General features: G+C 35.8%; 1 protein-coding gene across 1 annotated transcript in view; it reads left to right on the top strand.

Annotated features, from left to right (window-relative positions):
* The window catches only part of BIRC6 (baculoviral IAP repeat containing 6), a 178,741-nt gene that overhangs the window by 59,638 nt on the left and 96,915 nt on the right, over positions 1-22,188 (top strand). Inside the window, exons 23-42 of the mRNA XM_040553622.1 lie at positions 157-303; positions 802-989; positions 1,657-1,971; positions 2,379-2,478; positions 2,956-3,170; positions 3,339-3,547; positions 3,849-4,195; positions 5,162-5,381; positions 6,349-6,482; positions 8,807-8,944; positions 9,689-9,831; positions 10,413-10,544; positions 12,477-12,692; positions 15,840-16,023; positions 16,447-16,602; positions 16,963-17,096; positions 18,372-18,525; positions 19,184-19,300; positions 20,079-20,233; positions 21,416-21,542. Coding sequence (XP_040409556.1) covers positions 157-303; positions 802-989; positions 1,657-1,971; positions 2,379-2,478; positions 2,956-3,170; positions 3,339-3,547; positions 3,849-4,195; positions 5,162-5,381; positions 6,349-6,482; positions 8,807-8,944; positions 9,689-9,831; positions 10,413-10,544; positions 12,477-12,692; positions 15,840-16,023; positions 16,447-16,602; positions 16,963-17,096; positions 18,372-18,525; positions 19,184-19,300; positions 20,079-20,233; positions 21,416-21,542 — 3,531 coding nt within the window. The remainder of the gene's footprint in view (positions 1-156; positions 304-801; positions 990-1,656; positions 1,972-2,378; positions 2,479-2,955; positions 3,171-3,338; positions 3,548-3,848; positions 4,196-5,161; positions 5,382-6,348; positions 6,483-8,806; positions 8,945-9,688; positions 9,832-10,412; positions 10,545-12,476; positions 12,693-15,839; positions 16,024-16,446; positions 16,603-16,962; positions 17,097-18,371; positions 18,526-19,183; positions 19,301-20,078; positions 20,234-21,415; positions 21,543-22,188) is intronic.

Below are 22,188 nucleotides of genomic sequence, written 5' to 3' on the forward strand. Positions count from 1 at the left end.
TATTGTGGATGTGACAGTGTTAAGGTGTTTGTTCCACAACATGAAGTAATAAAATCTATGGATTATATTTAGTTGTCCCTTTCAGCTCTTTGGGATTTGTAATGTTGTTACCAAGAAAATATTAGATGATAGTGCAGATACCTATTTCTCTTTCAGGAAATGGGAAAATAAGTAGCTGTGCAGCTGCTGAAGGTAGTTTTACCTCCCTTACTGGGCTTCTGGAAGTTGAGCCTCTGCACTTTACCTGCGTTTCAACAAGTGATGGAACTAGAATAGAAAGGGACGATGCAAGTACGTTTACTGGTATATACAATTTTTCATTTTTTCTACTTAGCGTAATTCTACAATGTGATAATTTTAATTGGACATAATGAGCATTGTATGTCAAATGGATTTGTCTGAAGTATTGAAATATTTTAAAAAATAATTTGTATGTCAATTTCTTCATAGAGTTTAACAAACTAGATTTCAGATTTATGAATTGGAATGAATTTGTTTCTGTCGGTGAGTGAGTATAATCTACAAACATGCATGTTCACCTTGTAGCCTAATGTGGCAAAAACATTCCAGGGCTTTAGGTGGCTCTCTGTAGTGAAAATGTTGCATGTATACTGAATGTATAATCTATAAACCATATGCTTTGTAATTCAAGATGATAATACTTTGTTGCAAGAAGTCGATAGACATGATACTTATCTTGTTTTTACATTGCTCTCAACAATTAAGGAATTAAAGGTGGTTTTTATCATTTCTGTTCTACATACATGTTTTTTTGTTTGTTTTTTGTTTGTTTCATGCCAGTGAGTACCTTTGGGGTTACCCCAGCAGTTGGTGGTCTCTCATCTGGAACGGTTGGGGAAGCCTCGACAGCACTGAGTTCGGCAGCCCAGGTAGCTTTGCAGTCTCTCTCTCATGCAATGGCCTCAGCCGAGCAACAGCTCCAGGTGCTGCAAGAGAAACAGCAGCAGCTTTTGAAGCTTCAGCAACAGGTTGGAGGCTACTTGGCTATTTTTTAATGCTGTCTCTAAACTTCAAAAGCTGAGGAAAATAGTTGCAGAGCTAGTCACTTTTTTTCTTTTTTCTTTTTTTTCTTTTTTCCTTCTTTTTCCTCTTTTTCCATAGTGTATTTGAGGAATGAGCAGCTCTGGACTGAACATCCACACTCGTTAAGCAAAATGATGAGTCTCCCATGCTGCTTCAGTCTTTCAGACTTGTTTTTTGTATATTTTGAGGGTGGGTGGGGAATTTGTTATCAAAACTAAATCTTAATACTTAAGAGCATCAATCTGTGAAACTGAGAAAGACCACTGAATTGAAAGACAGAGTTGCAGATGTGGGGAAATAAATGATAAACCTATTATTATAATGCAGTTTGTGTTGACACTGTGACTCTTCTGGTGTTCAGTTGTATTTTATTATTATTATTATTTGATTACTCCAGTTAAGTACTTTAATTACTCGTGTTCCTCAGCAAGGGAGGTCAAGTTGAATACAGTTTTATTTTTCAGCTTGTAGTAGACAGCTAGCGTGCCGATGTTGAAGGTGTGGAATTCTTAAATCTAGCTCATAATGCAAACTGAACTCGTATTTCAATACTACTCCTGTGTTCACAAACAGAATTGTTTGCTACATACACTGTTTCCATTTTTCCCACAGAAAGCTAAGCTGGAAGCAAAACTGCATCAGACAACAGCAGCGGCGGCGGCGGCAGCATCAGCAGTTGGTCCTGTTCACAACTCTGTGCCTTCTAATCCAGTAGCAGCCCCAGGGTTCTTCATTCATCCTTCAGATGTCATTCCACCAACACCGAAAACAACTCCTCTTTTTATGACTCCTCCCTTGACTCCACCTAATGAGGCAGTTTCTGCTGTTATTAGTGCAGAGCTTGCTCAGCTTTTCCCTGGTTCAGTCATTGATCCCCCAACAGTTAACCTCGCTGCACATAACAAAAATACAAGCAAGACTAGAACGGTAATTGTTTTCATTTGCTTTTTATAGAAATGTGGTGATATTAGCCATCTAACTAATTTGTACTCGAGTGCTAGTAAATCTGTTTATTTGGATGAGGTGTGAAAACTATATAACTGAGTTTAGACAGTATGAAAAGAAAGACTTTCTGAAAGTGAGATAAGGTTATCACTCCAGTGGTTTCTTTAAACTGGAACTAGCTCAACTGTATAATGAGCTATAAATACTCTAAACCTGGTAGTTAATGTATTTTGATGGTGCATGGTCAAATATAAATGTAGTATAGGTGTTGTCAGAAATTGGACATCTTTAAATCTTGAGGTTTTCCTAGAGTTTCTTCTAAAGAATAGGTTATTATAAATCTGTAGCCTCTAATGACTTAATTTTACTGTTGTTTTTCCCCTTCTCAGAATCCACTTGGATCTGGTCTTGCTCTTGCAATATCTCATGCTTCACATTTTCTTCAACCTCCACCTCATCAGTCAATTATTATAGAGCGAATGCATTCAGGTAAAAAATAATAATAATAATAATTTTGACACATTTTCTATTAAGTTAAGTATTTTTCAGGGTCTTTTGTGAGTTGCTTAGCTGCAGTTTCACTTGGCTTTCTAAAGAGAAGATATGTTTGAGTTTGCATTTCCATTGCATCCAGAAGTTTAAGCCCCAACTTCAGTGATGTTCACCAAGTTTGAAAAATCCTTGGGGAGGAGGGAGAGGTGTGCAGAGGGGACAGTGTATGTTGGGACTCCAGACAGAGCATAGATTCTGAAGTAATGCATAAAAGACTTAACACTGTACATTAATTTGAATCCCAAATTTTCTTTTCAATGGGTGCAGGCTGTGCTGAGAGATTTTGAAACTGTACAGCTATTTCAAACCTCAAATAAACATTTTCTTGACAATATAGAAACAGAAATTTTGTTGTTTGAGGAGTAATATCTCTCACTGATTAATGTGCACTGGTATCCTGTACTTTTTCTCTAGGAGCAAGAAGATTTGTGACCTTAGATTTTGGAAGACCTATATTACTGACGGATGTATTGATTCCCACATGTGGAGACTTGGCTTCTTTGTCAATTGACATCTGGACTTTAGGAGAAGAAGTGGATGGAAGGCGGCTGGTAGTGGCTACTGACATTAGCACACACTCACTTATTTTACATGACTTGTTGCCCCCGCCAGTTTGCAGGTTTATGAAGGTAAGAGGAGATGGACTGTACAATGTCTTATTTAAACTCTTGATTTTCGTTACTTTGTGAACTTTCTTTGAAGTTCTCTTCAGATCAAACTTAGCTGCCTACACATGAATTCTTGATTTAGTGTATATTTTGCCTGTTTTGTAACAATACTGCTGTATTCTTTTTCAGATCACTGTTATTGGTCGATACGGTAGCACAAATGCTAGAGCAAAAATTCCATTGGGATTTTATTATGGCCATACCTATATCCTGCCCTTTGAAAATGAGCTGAAACTAATGCATGATCCCCTCAGAGGAGAAGGTGAAGCTGCAAATCAGCCAGAAATTGACCAACATCTAGCAATGATGGTTGCATTGCAAGAAGACATACAGTGCAGGTTAGAAGAAAAAAATGCATATTTACTAGTTATTTTAGCTTAAAACACTGGAATATCAGAAGTTTCTTTCATAAGTATTTTTTCTTCCTGTGTTATTATTCAATTAAAAGAAAACTGTTGTTGAGTTGTTATAGTGAGCATCTTCATACTATTAACAAAGACTACTCTGTAGTTTTTTTTTTTATATCTGTTTCAGTAATGTGTTCAAAATTGACCAGAAGTCATCTTCTGGCAAGGTGACTGTCAAATATATTGCTGCTTACTAACGTCTATTATATTGTGTTGGAATGTTTCCTTTTAGGTACAATTTGGCCTGCCATCGGTTAGAAATCCTTCTGCAGAGTATTGACCTGCCACCACTCAATAGCGCTAACAATGCCCAGTACTTTTTACGAAAGCCAGACAAGGCAGTAGAAGAAGATAGCAGAGTATTTTCTGCTTACCAGGACTGCATTCAGCTACAGCTTCAACTCAATTTGGCTCACCATGCTGTTCAGAGGCTCAGAGTAGCTTTGGGTGCAAGCAGGAAAACACTGAAGGAACAATCTGATCCAAAAGAGTTGATTCAGATGTCATCTACGGAACAGTTGCGTACCATCATTAGATACTTACTGGATACTTTGCTTAGTTTGCTTCATTCTTCCAATGGTAAGTATTTTTTCAGATTTCAAAGCTTTTGTCATGTTTGTGGAAACAATTTGCAAGTGTTGCTTTTTCTGAATCTGTATATTCCCACTATAAAGCTTTTAAACTGTATTCTGTTATGTTTTACTATGAGTTTAGTAGCTGGTAATATGCAGTGCACAGCTTGACCAATTGCACCAAGCTGACCTAACTAACCACTTCCTACTTCAAAAAAGGATGAGACAGAGTATCAAGTTCCTTCTCCCTTTTCCATAGTCCTAGCTGCGTTTTCCTTTGTTCAGATACCATTTGATTGTGACACCATCTTGTGGGCTGATTCAGTTTGTTGAAGACTGCCCAGGCACAATATTCATGTAGGTAGAATGAGCTTGTGGAAGATCCTGGAACCAGATTAGGCAGTTAAAAGTGGGCAACAGAGGCAGAGAGAACTTCTTTGGAAAAAAATCATAAAATCAATATCTGTGCTCAGTTGTTGATTTTTTAATATCTACTTATCTAGTAAGGATTGTTATTTCCTAAACTCCCCATTGAAAGTGTTCTTGGAGAATCAAAATTGAAAAGTCTGAGTAGGAGTGGTGAATCTAAAAAAAAATTTTTTTTAAATAGTATTTGTGGAACATTGTTCTCTAAATAGACAGCTGTGTCTATCTTGTAATTTTCTGTGCCAGTTTGTTCTTAAGCGTAATGATGGTTTGTTTTTTGCTTTGTGTAGATTCCATGGAGGTATTTGATGCACTAACATGAAATTGATATGGTTTTGACCAAACGGACTGATCTTTATGGGTTACCTGCAAATTACCATCTCCCCATCTGTTCCTCTCGCTTCATGCTTTTCCATGTCAATTAGTCTAATCATAATAGTTTTTAAAACTTCCTACAAACTTTTTCTTCTTGTCTTGAAGCCAAAGTAGTTATAATGGCATCATTCTCTCTCCTTAAACATGGTTGCTTATTCTCTTTTATTAAAAGGACACTCTGTTCCTGTGGTTCTACAAAGTACTTTTCATGCTCAAGCTTGTGAAGAATTATTTAAACACTTATGTATCAGTGGAACCCCCAAAATACGTTTGCATACTGGCCTTCTGCTTGTTCAGCTTTGTGGAGGAGAAAGGTGGTGGGGTCAGTTTCTCTCGAACGTATTGCAGGAATTATACAATTCAGAGCAACTTCTCATATTCCCACAAGACAGGTAAGGTATAAGCTTATATTGATAAGTCACCTGTGAATCACTTGTAAATAATTCCATGGTTCGTAACTTAACATTTCAATTGGCAAAAATGTGGCTAAATAATACTTACCTGTTTATTCCACTGATGTAAGAAGTAGTTCCAAAAAAGCACTGCAAATGACAATTGTCTGTTTGTAGTTATTTTTTTTGCATGTATTCGGTACTTGCACCGCAGTAAGTTGCTCTTTTCCTCACTTAGAAGTGTATCGGAAGACACTTCTGGTGCTCTTCACGTACCTAGCAGGATTGCTTTCCAGTGTCAAAAATTGCCTTCTGCTTTATCAGGCTTAAATACACTCTCACCACAGAGCTGTTCTTCCTTCTTCCAATGCATTTGGAAGTAGAAATGAGACTGAAAAGCACACTACTTGCTTCTAATATAGAAGTCGTCTTTGAGATACGAGTAAACAAGCGTAGAGCTGAGTACTAGGTGTTAGGATGTGTTGATCATTCCAGATTATTGAATGAGATACTTGATATTCTAAACATCCCTCTGTTATTTTGATCTAACATATTTGCTATTCTGTGGCTTTCTGCCTTCTTTGGACTGTAACATTTACATTGTCATACTTCTAAATGGATTAATTCAATGTTATAAGAGTACATGTATTGAATTCTCTACTCCTGCTATTCAGCATATCATATGTAATAGGAAATAAAACAGATAAGCTCTTGTTTCAGATGTACAGAATGGGACGTTCTGCAAGTAACTACTGACCTCTTCAGGGTAAAAGAGAAAACATATAACAAAATACTGCACTATATGACAATAGATCTTGAAATCTAGTCCACTTGCTGGGCCACAGTGCTGGTTTCTGTAGCAATCTGCTTGAAAGCCTAGGGGAATATGGTTCTAGAAGGGGTGTTTCATAATATTACTGAAACTGGAGAGAAAATGAAATCTTAAATATTTAAATTTTATTTTTAGGGTCTTCATGTTGCTTTCCTGCATTGGCCAAAGATCTCTTAGTAACAGTGGTGTTTTAGAAAGTTTACTTAATCTCCTGGATAACCTGCTTTCACCACTGCAACCTCATTTACCTGTGCACAGAAGAACTGAAGGTAGGCCTCTAATTTGGGAAACTGTAGCTTCGTATTCATTATAAGCTAGAAAACTGGAAGACTAGCTCACAGTTTTTGGTGTATTAAAAGAAGAGATTGGTTTTGTTTATTATATTTTTGAAACACAGATGTCTTTTAAAATATGCTCAAATTTCTTGTTCTGTAGGTACTAAGAGATACTCTTTTCCCTTGTTTAAATGTGAACAAAGTCTATTTGGTTGCTTTCAATTCAGCTAGGAAGCTTTAAAGTTTCAGCCAAGTGGGAGGAACATCCAAGGTGTAGACAGCTCTAATGACTCCAGCAAATGACTTTGGAATTTAGTATTTTGGAAAGAAGCATCTGGTTTTGCTCATAAGACCCTTTCTAAGTTTCAGCTTTTGAAGTGAAATGCAGCTATGAAGACAGACTTGAAACCATCCTTACGGTTTCTGCAAACTACATTTTTTTTTGTCGTTGTTGTAACCACAAGAAATTTACATTTTCTTAACACTAAAAAAAAAAAAAAAAAACTGACATTATATTCTCCAAACTTGATTTTTTGGAGTGTTTTCTTAACCACTTGAAGTTTGTAGAAAATGCTTGATCAAATTCTACTTCATCAGTTCTGTACATGTAGCAGAACATTGTAGAAGATATGCTACTTAAAATTCGTAGCATTACAAAGTTGGTAAATGCCAGCTGAGACTCTGTCCTTACTTTTTATCTTCTGACGTAAACAAGCCTCAAGCTGGTGTCAGAAGCTGTCCTATTGCTTCCCCTTGGTCTACCATGTACTTTCTCAATCTTGGCCATATCCTGCTATAGTCTCTTAATGAGTCTGAGGCAAATCCAAGCTTACATCTCCTCTACCTCTGTTTGCACTCTCCCCACAGCTGCCAATTCCTTTCATAGCTCTTGCCTTACTAGTTGTCCTCACGGAGGACTTTAGGAAGCAGGAGAAGTAACTGATACTTCAGAACTTTATTTGCTGGTCTTCCAGCTTCCTTCCTCCTGGACAGTACAGGTGAGTACTAGGGCACTATTATGTGTAATGGAAGCATCAGGTATGGCAGAAGAAAATCCTATTTGAGAACTACCACGCATAACTAAGGGCAAAGGGGTGAAAACTTATTGGGGAAAAAGTCAGAAAACGAAAATCAGTGCAAGAAGTGAGCATTATGAATAGAGAGAATTTAGAAGACTTGAGACAGAGGCGGGATATGGAATTGTCTGCAGTTGCTGTTGAGGTCATGTTATGGGAAGGCCTACTGTTCCTCTGCCCACCTGAGGTGGGCTGTTTTCGGCCAGCATGGATAGGAGACTGGAGTAAACAGTCAGGGCCTACATCCTCTTGCTTGGGCTGCCAGCAACTAGGTGTGATTTTGGACAAGTTGTTTTTATGCCTTAGTTTTCTTCTTTGAGCTGAAATTAATAATCATTTGAGTTGATTAAAGCTTTTTTGAGGTCAGTGGATGAAAAGTATAGTGTAGCTAAACATGGCTCAGCACCGTGCACGAATATGAAAATGGGTATGTAACCTCTAGTACTGTTGAGTTTGCTCTATTGATACTGTGTGAAAGAATGCAATTTGCCTAATAACAATGTTCCAGTGGTCATTAATTGTAGGTTTCTGGTCCGTATTGAGTACTCATAAGTTCACTTCAGAACCGTTCATTTAGATTTAATCATGCACACACAAATTTTTCTTGCATGATGTGTAAGATAATTATTTTTTTCTTCTGCCTGTACAAAACCACTGAATTTAAAGTGTGAGACTGAAATAGGCAGTAACTAGCTATTAGTGCCACCAGCATGGCTCATCTAATCTGAACTCAATCTTGGCTTTCCTGAAATTTGAATGGCTACATGAAAATACACTATAAAGGAGTAATAATGAAGCTATTTGAGCGCGAGGCTTGTTGGAGCCTTGGGTGATGGGAGGAATTTCATGCTATGGATTAAGTCACATCTAATTTATGTGCTTTTATGCAAGCAGCTGTCATTCTGCATTTGATATTTAGGAAATTCAGGCATATAATTCTATTCTTCTTTTTAAATGCCACTTGATTTGTACCTGTAACAGTAGAGGTGAAGCTTTTTACTTCTGACTTGATCAGCCTAAAAGAACTGTGATATTTGCTTTTGTGCCTCAACGCTACACCAAATGTTTGATTTCTTGTCATATTTATGAGTGCTCAGAGTCTTATCCTTGCTTTAAAAAAGGCATCTTTGTGGCCTAGTGAAATGTGTGCCGTGTAATTCCTGTCATGATTTTTTATTTTATTTTTTATGTTCTTATGGCTTCCAAACTTTATTAAGGCACTCAAATCTATTTCTTTTTAAGGAGTGTTAGATATTCCCATGATCAGCTGGGTTGTAATGCTGGTGTCCAGACTACTGGATTATGTAGCTACTGTTGAAGATGAAGCAGCCACAGCCAAGAAACCTTTGAATGGAAAAGAGAGGGAACGTTTTTTGACAGGTAGGCAATATTATTTTTAATTAAATGTCGAAGCTTGTTTCTGTGACTGTTTTGGAGCTGTTCAAATACTTTAAAATATATTTTGAGTTCATTTAAAAAATGAGATTTTTAAAGCAAATATTGTGATTGTTGTATTTACACTGTTGTTTGCTTCTTCACCTGCTTTTTTCCTTAGAAATATGTCTCTCTTTTTTTAAAGGATGATTACAAATTTGATTTGATTTTGTGAAATGTCTGTATATTGTTCTGTGACTCCTGTACCAGGCAGTTGAGAGTATACCATGTTGAAACCATATTTGTATTGTGAGGAATTGCAGTAGTATGACTTTGTTACCTGTTCTGGTGTTTGTTGTGGTATATGTACCTTTTAAATGCATAGGTTTTTTTAGTAGTGGTTTTATTTTTTGGGTGGGACAGCTATTATTTTATTTGAGCAGCTTTTCTAAGAATCAAAACTGGAAAGGTTTTGTGTTATTAAGGCTGTTCAGGCATTTTTAGTTAGGACAGTCTTTCTTATCTCCTTATGTTTTAAAAATAACAAAAGTAAACATTGTAAAATTACACAGAAATATCACCATCTGTAAGTAGAGTTGCATTTCACTAAGAATTTTATTTGGCTTGTTTCTTTAATAAATTGTATAGAGATGCCAACCCTTGCCATATAAATGCTCTTCTCTAGAGTTAAATGAGTTTTAACAATACTGATTACTATCTTTTTTTTCTTTTTTTTTCTTTTTCCATTAGGAAACCAGTGGAGTTTTATAAATAATAGCCTTCACACTCAGAGTCTGAGCAGATCTACTAAAGGCAACAGTAGCCTGGATAGACTGTATTCCCGAAAGATTAGAAAACAGCTTGTGCATCATAAACAGGTGACTTCTGGCACGGTAGTGGCTATTTTCACAGAAAATTCTGTATAGCTTGTCTCATTTTCTGAGAGAACAGCTTTGGCATTGGGACTCATTCAGCCTTGCTTTTGCATAGTCTGATTCTGGAGCTAAAGGCTGCCTATCTTTTTTGATATTTGTCTCAAACTGTGGAGCATGGCATCTGGTGAAAGAACAAATGTTGAAATGTACTGTTGCGTTCTGGGACCCATATTGGATAATAAATATAATTTACTTTTTAGGTAGGTCTGGGTACATCAGAGTGCAAGCTCCTAAGCTGTGATTTAACAGTTGGCAATTCTTAAGAGACAGCGATTTCATTTCTAAATGCAACCATGCTGGTTTTATGACCCTGGGCATGTATGTCTTGAGCTCCTTTAAAATTAGTTTTTTCTTAAACTTCATCTGTTCTGTGTCTGCTAGTGGCCCTTAAAGGTGTCTCAGTTAAAGATGTGTATAAAGTATCTTTAAAAGGCTCAAGTTACAGTTTGAACTGAAGATTACTATCATATGAAAATACTGATCCTTTTAACATCTTATTGCTTAAATTTTCATTTTTTCCTATTAACATTTTCTTTTAGCAACTTAACTTATTAAAAGCAAAGCAGAAGGCTTTGGTGGAACAGATGGAAAAAGAGAAAATACAAAGCAACAAAGGATCATCATACAAACTTTTAGTAGAACAGGCAAAACTAAAGCAGGCTACTTCAAAGGTATGATGCTCTGAAACTGTAATTGACTTCCTGTCCTATGTGTGAAAAGATCCGTTCCTGCAAAGTCATTTTTGTCCTATGTTGACCTTACTTTTAGAAAGTGTTTCATCATGGCTGCTATCAAGGATATTCTGAGGCTGAATACAGCAGCCATGTGGAAATTTCTTGCCTTGGGAAAAATATTTACCCTTCCACAGGGTGTTTTTTTTCTTTTTTTTTTTAGGTGGTCATAGCCAAAATGACCAGTAATCCTGCAGCTTTGGGAATGCTAGTCCTATCTTTAAACTTTAGATAATGTATACCAATAGAAATGTAAATTAATATTTTATACGGCTAACTCTTATACGTGGTGCTCTTCCAGATGCTGTCCTGGTTGAGTAAGGAGAAAATAATCCTGCCATCTGAGTGACTCCCCAGACTAAGAAATACAACTTTTGAGAATGTTTTCTGAGCTTCCTAAAAGTATTTATCATGTAGATTCTGGCATATTGCAGTAAGCTCTAGACTTACGGAGAGTGGTATCATAGTAAAGAACTATTTTGAGCATGAGATGAGATGCAGAAATTCAGGGATCTCTGGAGATGGCAGCACGGACATATCAAGGAATACAAAAAAGTGCAAATCTTTCTAGCTACCAAAATTAACTATCTCTTTAAATATTTCCTGTGTAGTTCCAGAAGTACTAATGTCTGTTTGAATGACTGAGAGTAGGACTGTGGAATGACATAATGGAATAGCAGGCCTTAAAGGCATTCTGAAGAAAAATCTTACAAAAATTTCCAGTAACTGTGAAAAAGCAACCTAGAAATTTAAGCACTAGTATAAAAATAAAGCCTTAAGTTTTCACCAACTCTGCTTGTCATGAGCTGTTCTTTCCTGTTCTATCTTCTGCTTTATTCCAGCAGGTTATACGGGGCGGGGCTATTTCAACAGCTCTGCTCCAGCAGTGGCCCCATTGAGACATCTTTTAATGACTCACTGGCTGAAATATGCTGTCTAGCTATTTAAGTTTCACTTCACAGCAACCCCGTTGCATCCAAAAATGCATGTTGAACTAAAGAGTTTCCCCTTGAAATTTCTTAACATCTAGTTACGGTATTACTGTACGCTGGATAGTTGGCATTTCATGCATTTTTTTACTATTTTGCCTACTAATCACTTCCAGTTATGACATGGTGTGAGTAACCTAAAACATTTACTGCATTTTGGAGAAAGCTGAAGCCTTTGTCTTGGTAAATAGTTTTTTCTCTGGTCTATTTCAGTATCTAGTACTTAAGTGAGACTGTAAGAGGCCTTTGCATTATCTAATTTTACGCTGCATTTGTAGCTGATAACAGTGAACTGCTGGAGTGCCCTGGGTGGGTGCTAAAATTAATAAAAGCACCTTCTTTCCTCCACTGAATTTATAGACACTCGGTCACGTAGGTTGTAGTTTAAAGCCCTGATCAGGTATTGGATTAATTTGATTTGTGGTGTTTGTTGGATGCTTTGTATCTTGCAACTATTAAAAATTATAAAAATAGCCAATGATTTATCTAATGCGAAGAACTGAAAGTCAGCATTCTTGTAGGGGTAAATTTCCATATTAACTATTTTCTGTCTGCCATTCACTTCATGCTAACAGTAGTTTTATATGCAGATGTGGAAACAAGAAAGGGATTTCTAAAATACATGTTCTTGATATGTTTTATGGCAAACATAAAGGCTTAGTTGGCACTTGTGTGGAACTGAATAACCTGGTTATTGCTCTGTTACCTGAGACAACATTCTGCCAAAACAAATTTCTGCCAGTAAAACCTTAATTCCATTCCAGATTCACATATACTCTTAGACTCCCCTTTACTGTTATTGCTGCCTCAGATTTTTGCTGGGAGAAGATCCAGAGCTTAGTCTTAAAATGTGTAACTGCTGTTTCAAATTTAATTTCTACAGCACTTCAAGGATTTAATACGTTTACGTCGGACTGCAGAATGGCCTCGTTCTACTTTAGATACTGAAGTATCAACAACAAAAGAAACTCCAGAAATTGAACCACTTCCCTTTACACTGGCACATGAACGTTGTATTTCTGTAGTGCAGAAGCTGGCACTCTTTCTCCTGTCAATGGATTTTACTTGTCATGCAGATTTACTTCTGTTTGTTTGTAAGGTAAACAGAACATGGAATATCATTCTAAAGTTGCAGTGGAAACCACATTTCTGTCACTTCTTTTTTGCTTGCTTGCTGGTAAAAAAAAAAAAAAATCAGCTGTAGCAGTGAAATTTCTAGTAACTTGTGGTGAGGTAGTTTTTCCTGATCTGTCACTTTTTGTGTAATTTACAAAATGATGGCTTCAAAATGGCCTAGAAAGACTAACTTTAAAAAAAAAAAAATTTCGTGTAAGTACATTTGTAAAGTTCTAACATTCCAACCTAGTAAAAATATCTGATTTATTTGTTTAAAAAAATTATGGAAATGAAAACTATTACTTATCTTCATGGTATTAAACATGAATAAGCAGCAAGCACATGACCATCTTGTTAGCACTCCATTAGTCAGTTGAAAGTATTTTCCTTTAGCCTGAACTCAGGATTCTGAGTCTCTATAGCAGTTGTTTGTTTCATTGATAGTTGTGGGAGTTTTTCTATACAGTTTGGGGGCAATTCTTTCTGCTTATTTATAATGATTTTGCATGACGTTGTCTGTAAGAACACGCTTGCAACCTTGACTTCAGCTGTAGAAATGTGTAATTTCTGAAGGATGCCGAAAAATCTTTATTGTAGCTTCCATTAAGGAAATTAGTGTTGTTTTTAAAGTGTACTGTGAATGATGGGGATCTTTAAGTGAAGCTTCTTGTGTACTATGTTTGTTTCCTGCTTGTTTCTTGATGCTTTCCAACGATTTTCTGGGATTTTATAATCCTAGATCGGGGTTGACATAAGTATATAAAAGTTTTGTGTTATGTCTTGCTAGTTGGATGTGCTTACATAGCACCTTTCTTTTTTTTTTTTCCTTCTGAAAAACAAATGCAATTAGTCAGGTCTTGGCAAAAAATCTTTTCTTTCTTACTGGATTATCAATAGTAACTATGACAGAATATCTGTCCAGACCAGTGGTCTTTCTATCTTTATTTATGGATCTCAGCTTTTAGGTAGCAGTATGCAAAATCTTTCTTTTTTGCGAATTCAGAGAAATTAAACATGGTCTGTGAGCTAGATTTCTTGTGCATTGCTTTTTGAAACATGCAGCCCTCCAGTTACCTTCAATTCTTCTCCCATCTGGAGAGGGGATTTGAGCAGTGTTTGCTCATATTGCTCTTTCTACTGTCTACATCTTCTCTATTGTGTAAGTTTCCACTAACATGAGTCAATTATTCAGATTTTGGTATTCAGAAGGCTGATTTGACTACTGCAAACACATTTTTCAAGAGAAAATGAAAGCAAAAATTTTGTAATTGTGAGCATTTTCTGCATACACTTCGGGGGTTGCTTTTTTTCTTTTAATCCTCTTCAGCCTCAAGAAAAAAATCCTGGCTGGTTTTAAGAATTACATCTGTAACTTACCTCCTGCTATCTTTTAGGAGATGGAGTATGGTTATCACAGGGTAAATGTCCTACAGAGTGGTTATCACAGGGTAAATTTCCTACTGAAAAAGCTAAAGAAACCTTAAAAAAAAAAAAAAAAAAAAAAAAAGGTGGTTCTGGGACTTGGCCTAGAATCTTACAGCTAAAAGGCAACTGACTTTGGATCACAATTCCAAGGTGAAGAAATATGAACTTTTTCTTGATCTTTTTTGAATGTAACGTGAGGATGATGTTGGTCAAATAACCAAAAGTCAAGTCTGCTTTCCACCATTTGTCCATAGGAGCTGTTAATGTGGAATGGAAAACTCCTTTTTTTAATCTTTTTAGCAAACCCGGATATTGCCTCCTATAGACAAGAGTCTTGGTGAACATGTTGGCCTCCTGCTGTGAAATGGGAGGTCTGTGCAGACAATTCTTTCTTACCTCATGCAGTTACTGAGGCTGAACTCCGATTTATTCATGACCTAACAAAAAGTAGGTTGTAATAAGTAAGAAAAAGTTGAGGTCAGTTAAATGTCACATTCTATATCCAGTTCAATCCTGTAGCAGTATAATTACTACTTTGTTTTTTAAGTGTGATTGGAGGTTCCCTTTTCCCAGAGCAGGAGCTGTGCCTAACATACTAGGAGCTGTGTGTTTACTCCTTAGTACTGCAAGTGCCACTCTTCAGAATTGTCCAAATGCACTACAACTGCAAAGGTGTTGCACCAAAGGAAGGAACAATGTTGAAAGGACTTAATAATTCCACTCAGCTCCGTCATCAATTTGGAGAGTTATTTCTTATAACCCTGTTCAGTACTCTTATAAACTACTATATTTTTGACCATAACCTTTACCAAGAAGATTCTTGGAACTTGTATCTGAAATTAGATAAATGCTGCTTATTTTTAAAGTGAAAATGATCTTAATTTGTAGTTATTTCAGACTGCCAGGCAACTTTGCCTGGTTTATTACAGCACTCTGAACTTAATACATTAGTTGTGAATGTGGACTCCATGACAAGGCAGCTACTGCCTGATTTACTTTGGGCACAGACTTTTTTTTTGGATGTATTATGTCCAAGAAATTTTGAGCTTTATTGTTGTTGTTTGTGTTTTTAATATTGTGGATTTTCTAAAGGCTCAGTGTATAGGATTTTCCTTTATAAAGAAGATTTTATTGTGCTATTTAGCGTGCTCTTCAGACCTGTTTTCATGCAGATATGAGTATTTGTAGATGATCCATGACCTTAATATGGAACCTTTTTAAATATGTTTGACTCACCTCTCGGCACTTGAGCAATGAAGTAGTACTCCAATTCCATTTTTCATTCCAAAATTGCTCAATCTTTGAAGATTGAGCAAGGCATTTTTAAGGTTATTTAGAGATATTTTTGTAGCTTTACATTGCTACAGAAACAGTGCTGAGATCAATTTTTCAGACTTCTTTTTTTAAAAAAAAAAAGTTGTTGAGCTACACAGTGTGGGAGAATCAGGATTACAGTGTTTTACTCTGAGCCAGAAATGATGGCCACTTTCACTGATCGACAGTGAAAATCTCAAGTAATAAAGTGGAGAGGTGAATTTCATGGATGAATTGTGGTCCCTGAGTTCATCATTTGGCAGGAAGACTGGTGCTGTATCAGTTGGAGTGTAGTTGTAGGGATAGTTGAAAATTTTGTCTTGATTTTGATTGCTTCATTCTTGGGATATGGAGGAGAATTGATGTAATTATATTTTCATATTTTTTATAGGTTCTTGCTAGAATTGCAAATGCTACAAGACCAACAATTCATTTATGTGAGATTGTAAATGAAACTCAGTTGGAAAGATTGTTGCTGCTTCTCGTTGGAACTGACTTTAACAGGGGAGACATCTCTTGGGGAGGAGCATGGGCTCAGTATTCTCTGACGTGCATGCTGCAGGATATTCTAGCAGGTTTGTTTTAAGTTCATATTCTTCAGTATGTAGCTTACATTGAAAACTGATTTTCTTCATTGTTTTGTTTTTTTATTATTTTGTTAGAATCTGCTGACTCTTAAGATAGTGAGGAAAAAAAATATGATTCACAAGAAAATTGAGATGAGATTGTAATAGAGTTTAAAATCTTTTGATTATCAGTCAATCCTGAATAAATGACTTCTGCACTGAAAAGTAAAGCGTGTGTATACATTGTATATGCGTATGTGTGTGTGACCCCAATTATTTGAAAATTATCCAGAACTCCTCACTTTTCAAGAATTAGCTCTTGGAGAATTCAGTTAGATGAAGAAAAACAGATAGTTGGCCTGTATGCAGGGATGTTAATTTGTAATGGGAATGGGGTTTGAAATTGAGTTGTCTGGTTAATGTCATGTATAGGAGAGCTGTTGGCACCTATAGCAGCTGAAGCTATGGAAGAAGGTGCTTTGGGAGAAGATGCTGGAGCTTCAGCTGGGGATTCTGATGACTCTCTTCAGCAATCCACAGTTCAATTAGTGGAAACGATAGATGAACCTTTGACACATGACATCACAGGTACATTAGTCCGTAATCTTGAAGTATATATGCATACTGAAAAGGTTTTTTTGTTGTTTTTGTTGTTTTAAAAAAACTTTGCTGTTACTTATCTGTCAAAATATTAATAAATAATTTTTGATGAAATAATTTCTGAAAACAAAGGCAAAATATGAGCAGTTCTTCAACTAATATCTCTGATCAGTAAAAAGTGGTTGTTGTTCTGTTTATTTAAGAAAAGGCAGGTTTGATGCATGCATTAAATTTTTCCACTAAGAGCTGAGATTATTAAAAGCCTTAGCGTTGCCCATAAAGTATATGATATACCCCTGTTTTGTAATTGGTACTTGGTAGTATTAAAACCATTTTAATCATACAAAGGTGCTCCACCTCTATCATCTTTGGAAAAAGATAAAGACATTGACCTTGAATTACTGCAAGACCTGATGGAAGTCGATATTGATCCTCTGGATATAGATTTGGAAAAAGATCCCCTTGCAGCCAAAGTTTTCAAGGTATGATGCACGTGAGTTTTCAGGGTAGCCCTTACATGTGAAATAGTAAAAACCTTTCTCTCTTGAGAAAATCTTTCTCTTCTTCAATTATATTTGATCCCTCAGACCTGTTCTCACCTTTTTATAAAGGCTTAATATTAGAGTGATAGGAAAGAATGTAAGGATTGTGTTCACATCTCAGGTGTATTCATATCTCTGTTTACCACACAATATTTTCCATGAAGATATCCATATAAACAGCATGTTTTGAGTTTAATCGTAATTTCATAATAATATGTTGAGCCTTTTCTCTGTGTTGAATAGGATGAAATTCTCATTTGGGGTTTTCCTACCCCCTCAGTATTGACCTTAATTCAAATGAGGCTGAAGGTTTTTCTAAATTGTTTTTCTTTCCACGTGGTCAGACAGTACTACATTTTCTTACTTTTTTCTATATCCTGTTGTGTCCTTGCACTGATTAGCTCTCACTTAAAGATTTTTTTCCTTCAAATCTCACCCAACAAAATTATTCCACCCACTCTTTTTTTTTTTTTTTGTCTCCCTCCTTTGTTGTGCTATAATGGAATTTGGCATTATTCCCCAGTTCACTTCATCCATGGGTATATTCATGATCTTATTGCCCAATTGCTCTTCAGAATACAGCCAGAAAAACTATTCTTCATTCTTAATATTTCTTAAAATCTGTTTCTGCTTTCTTGTTTCTGTGAACTGGTAATTGATACAGGATCTTCACATTAAAAAGATGCATATACAACATGCTTTCACACACACTCTTATTTTACTATTTTTTCTTGTGATCCATGTGCTTTTTTAGTGTCTTTAATTATGACACTCGAGTAGAGATTGTTCAAGTCTTTATTTTACAGAACCCAGTGTAAATAATGTCTGAGCCTCACTGAGGCCTCAAGGTAGTTTAATAGTACTGTTATACTTGTATTCTGTCTTGATAAATTACATCTCAAAATATCTGCGTGAATTCGGAAGCGGAGTATCACAGGATTGTACAAATATGTGAGTAAATTCTGATAACATTTTCAAACTGTTTTTCTCAGTCTTTGAGACAGCTAAATAAATTGCTGGATTTTTACAATCACTAAGGATAAAGTAGTTTGTACTGTAACAAGAAATAAAAATTTTTAAAGTTATTGCATCCAATATTCTGGTTTTATTTTATTTTTTTTGTAACTACTATGTTTGCATTAATTAAAAAAATATTTCTGTACTTGGGCAGTCTAAAGAATTGCTGATGTTTTCTTGTTTTGTTTGTTTTTTAAGCCTATAAGCAGTACATGGTATGATTACTGGGGTGCTGATTATGGTACCTACAATTACAATCCTTACATTGGAGGCGTAGGAATTCCAGTTGCAAAACCACCAGTAACTACAGAGAAAAATGGATCACAAACTGTGAGCGTATCAGTCTCTCAAGGTGAGCAATGAACTGTTTGAGGTGTCTGTTCTGTGATACTGTGTGCCACACTTCAGCCTAAAAGAATTAAATTTCCTATATGACACAGTTTTTCTGTGATAACTGAGAAAATATTATGTGAGGTTTTCATTTAAAATACAGCAGAGAATCTTATTTTCTAAAACGTTTGAACACGCCCTTATGGTCAGTTGAAAATTATTCTTGTATTCTAGGTCCTTACAAATTTTGGAAGCTCTTTCTAGTTGGCTGATATTTTGTATAGTTGGCTACCTGATGGAATAAATCCATGCCACACTTTTTTTTGGTTCTTGTTTGAGAACAATTACTTTTCAGAAAAATATAGGCTTAAACATGTAGATTTAGTTGTGTGTGATATTAAGATGACTGTGAGGGGAAATATATATGTTTCATGAGAAAATTGTGATTTTATTGATTATATACTGCATGTTCATAAGAATCTTATGCTCAGTTCAGAGTGTAAGTTTCTATGTTCTGCTTGCATCATAGGTAAAAGTGAATCTTCCTATCAGTGATACTGAGATTTTTTTTTCAGTTTAGCTGGACTGTGCATCTGTATTGCTTGCACAGGATATTAGACTCACTAGCTGTGCATGTCTTTGATATAATTCAGTTTTACTCTGTTCATTGCCTTGTGTAGCTTTAGATGCACGTCTAGAAGTTGGACTTGAACAGCAGGCTGAGTTGATGCTGAAAATGATGTCCACCCTGGAGGCTGATTCCATTCTGCAAGCATTAACAAACACATCTCCTACATGTAACTATATGTTGTCAAATAATTCTCTTCATACGATAACCATTTGAAATTTGTACTGTTTATTTTCTGCAGTCACTTAGCAGCTTAGAAAAAATTGTATTTCACTTTAATTTTCTTCTTAGGCTGAGCTTCAGAAATATTTCTTTGTTTGGACTTCTAAATTATGTGGATACGTTATTTAAGATATTTTCTGAAATTGGTCAGATAGGCAGGATTCATTTTACAGTGCATAATAGTATAGTGGAAAAAATGCTTCATTTTCTGAGCCAGGTGCAAGTAAACATTGTTTCCTATTTTTGTGAAGCTTTATTCTTTGTGAAATGTAAGCTGCTTTGTACTTGTTTCATCTATTCAGTGATGAAAGTGAAAATGCTTTCAGTACTTTTCAAGTATTTTGAACTTGACTATGCAGTAAACTTATGTTGTCAAAACACCCATGATGCTGATTAAGTGTTACCAGGAGACTTACAAAACACACGTTTAGCAAAAACTGTTAAAATATGTTTCTTTGGGCTTACTTTTCAAACAGTTTTTGTGAAGATGATGTCTGACATTGAAGTATGGCTTTCATAATAGGGTAGTCAACAGTCCAACTCACATGAACACCACGTGGAAGATGTTCTTGTAAATTATAAAATAAGTGTATTTCCCTTAAGTATAAAATATGAGGAAATAAGCATGAAATTTCATTCATCGACTTGCCCAAAATAATTGTGGGTGCGTACTTTGTTTTATTTATTTATTTATTGATGTTATTGTTTTTGTTTGCTTGTTTTAGTAACCCAGTCTCCTAGCGGAACAGATGATTCATTGCTAAGGGGATTGCATACTGCTAACCAAAATGCCCAGTTGATTGTACAGTTGTCATCTATACCGATGCTGAGTGCATGCTTCAACAAACTCTTTTCCATGCTACAAGTCCACCATGTTCAGGTATAGAAGTATGAACTTTTAAATGTTTTGATAATATTTCTCTCTGAATTTGAAACTTGTTTTCCTATATTTCTTATTACTTAGAATGCAACTAACCTGCTAGGTTATGTGCTTTATTGCTAATGAAGTTGTCCTGGACAGCAGTACTAATAATGTCATAGATAAGCTGCTGAAGGCTTTTAACAATTAGGGACTTTCTTGTTAGAGTAGAAAAGTAGGAGTACATTTTCCATATTTAAAAACAAGTTAGTAGGTTCGCTAAAGGACGGCGATTACCTTATTGTTAGTGAAGAATGTCACTAAGTGTGCAGTTGCCATTTATGGAGGTTTTCAAAATCCATCTGGATAAGCCCTCATGCAAATCAGTCTGATGTCTTTAGTTGGCCCTTCCCTGAGCACAATATTGTACTGCATAACCTCTAGAGGTCCCTTCTGACCTGAATCATCCTGTGATTCTAAATGTTAAAATGAGATTTGTGCTTTCTGAGAAGTCATTGATTTAATGCTGTTCTTGATAATACACAAGGGAACGCAGTATGTTGTATGTAAGTGCTCAGGTACCTACCTACCTGTTTATATTTTAATTGGATGGCTGACTGCATCCCTCAATCATTCTTTACATACCCTATCCAAAATGCAGTTTGTGAGGTAAAGGACCTTGATGTTTCCCCAGAACATCCAAGTAGTTAGTTTCCTCAAGGGAGTTACTCAGAGTAAGCATTTGTGTCTCCCTGATAGTAAAGAAGATTTCCCAATAGTTAAATTGGCTTCTGTGAGTACCTTTTGAATAATTTCAGTTGACTTTTAAATGTCACTTGCCTAAATTGAGACATCCCAAAAGCTTACATGCAACCAGTATTTCAGTAGAAAGGTTTTCCAGATAATAAAAAATACACAGATTTTTGAGCAGTGTGTACAACTTTGTTTTTTTAAGAGAAACTTCACTGTGTTTTGAAAGTCCATAACAAAAACATAGCAAAATAAGTTGCTAGTTATGATGGTTTTTACTTGAATATGTTATTTATCAGAATCTTTAGATCAAGTAGTGGAGTGTGTATTTGTGTTATCAGTGGAACAGAAACAGTTGAAAATGTAGATAAGACTTTTTAAATGAAATTTTTTTTGCTCTGCAGTTCTGGAAAAACACTTGAATTTGGTCTGATTTTTTTTTCCTTTTTGCAGCTTGAATCCCTCTTACAGTTATGGCTCACATTAAGCCTGAATTCCAGCTCCTCGGGAAGTAAAGATAGTGGCGCTGATATTTTCCTTTATAATGCTAATCGAATACCTGTAATTTCCTTGAATCAAGGTAAAAATACATGAAATAGGGGAAATGCATTTTCAGGAGGTGTGAGATTATTGCCTATTGGTATTCTTGTCAAGATCAGTGACGGAATGATTTCTGTGTTCTTATTAAAGAATTCCTGGTCTCGTTATCTTCTTGACATGAAAAACATGTAGCTAATACACAACTGAGAGATGGTTCCTTGAATTCGAGTAATCTCCTCATAAATTAAATTGTAAAGGTTGTGCTTCTTAATTCATCGTTACTCTCCAGGAGACTCTTTAAGACATGTCTTAGTCTAAGGTGAACTGTGCACCTGTATGCACTTTTCTGACAAATTTCTTTTCCTGGTACACCATCCTATGAACTGTTTATTATTACTATCAGATTAATATCTGATATTAGGGGTAGGCATGGAGATGCCGTTTTACTTTTTGACATCAGTCTACTGACCTGTCAAAAAGATGTCTATTTTTTTATATAAAGTAATTTATATAGTGTAAAAAAAAACAACTGTGGTATCTTGTGGTGAGGGTCTAAAACATTAAGGCCTACTATAATGAACCTGTTGAGTTCTGTGAAGACCTTTGAAATACAATATTTCTTTACATCATTTTTTCTGAGATGGCAGGGTTTGGCACTGTAGAAAGTTCTGTGGGCCAGTTGCTGT

The sequence above is a fragment of the Cygnus olor genome, chromosome 3 (assembly GCF_009769625.2).
Source record: "Cygnus olor isolate bCygOlo1 chromosome 3, bCygOlo1.pri.v2, whole genome shotgun sequence".
In the NCBI taxonomy this organism is placed as follows: Eukaryota; Metazoa; Chordata; class Aves; order Anseriformes; family Anatidae; genus Cygnus; species Cygnus olor.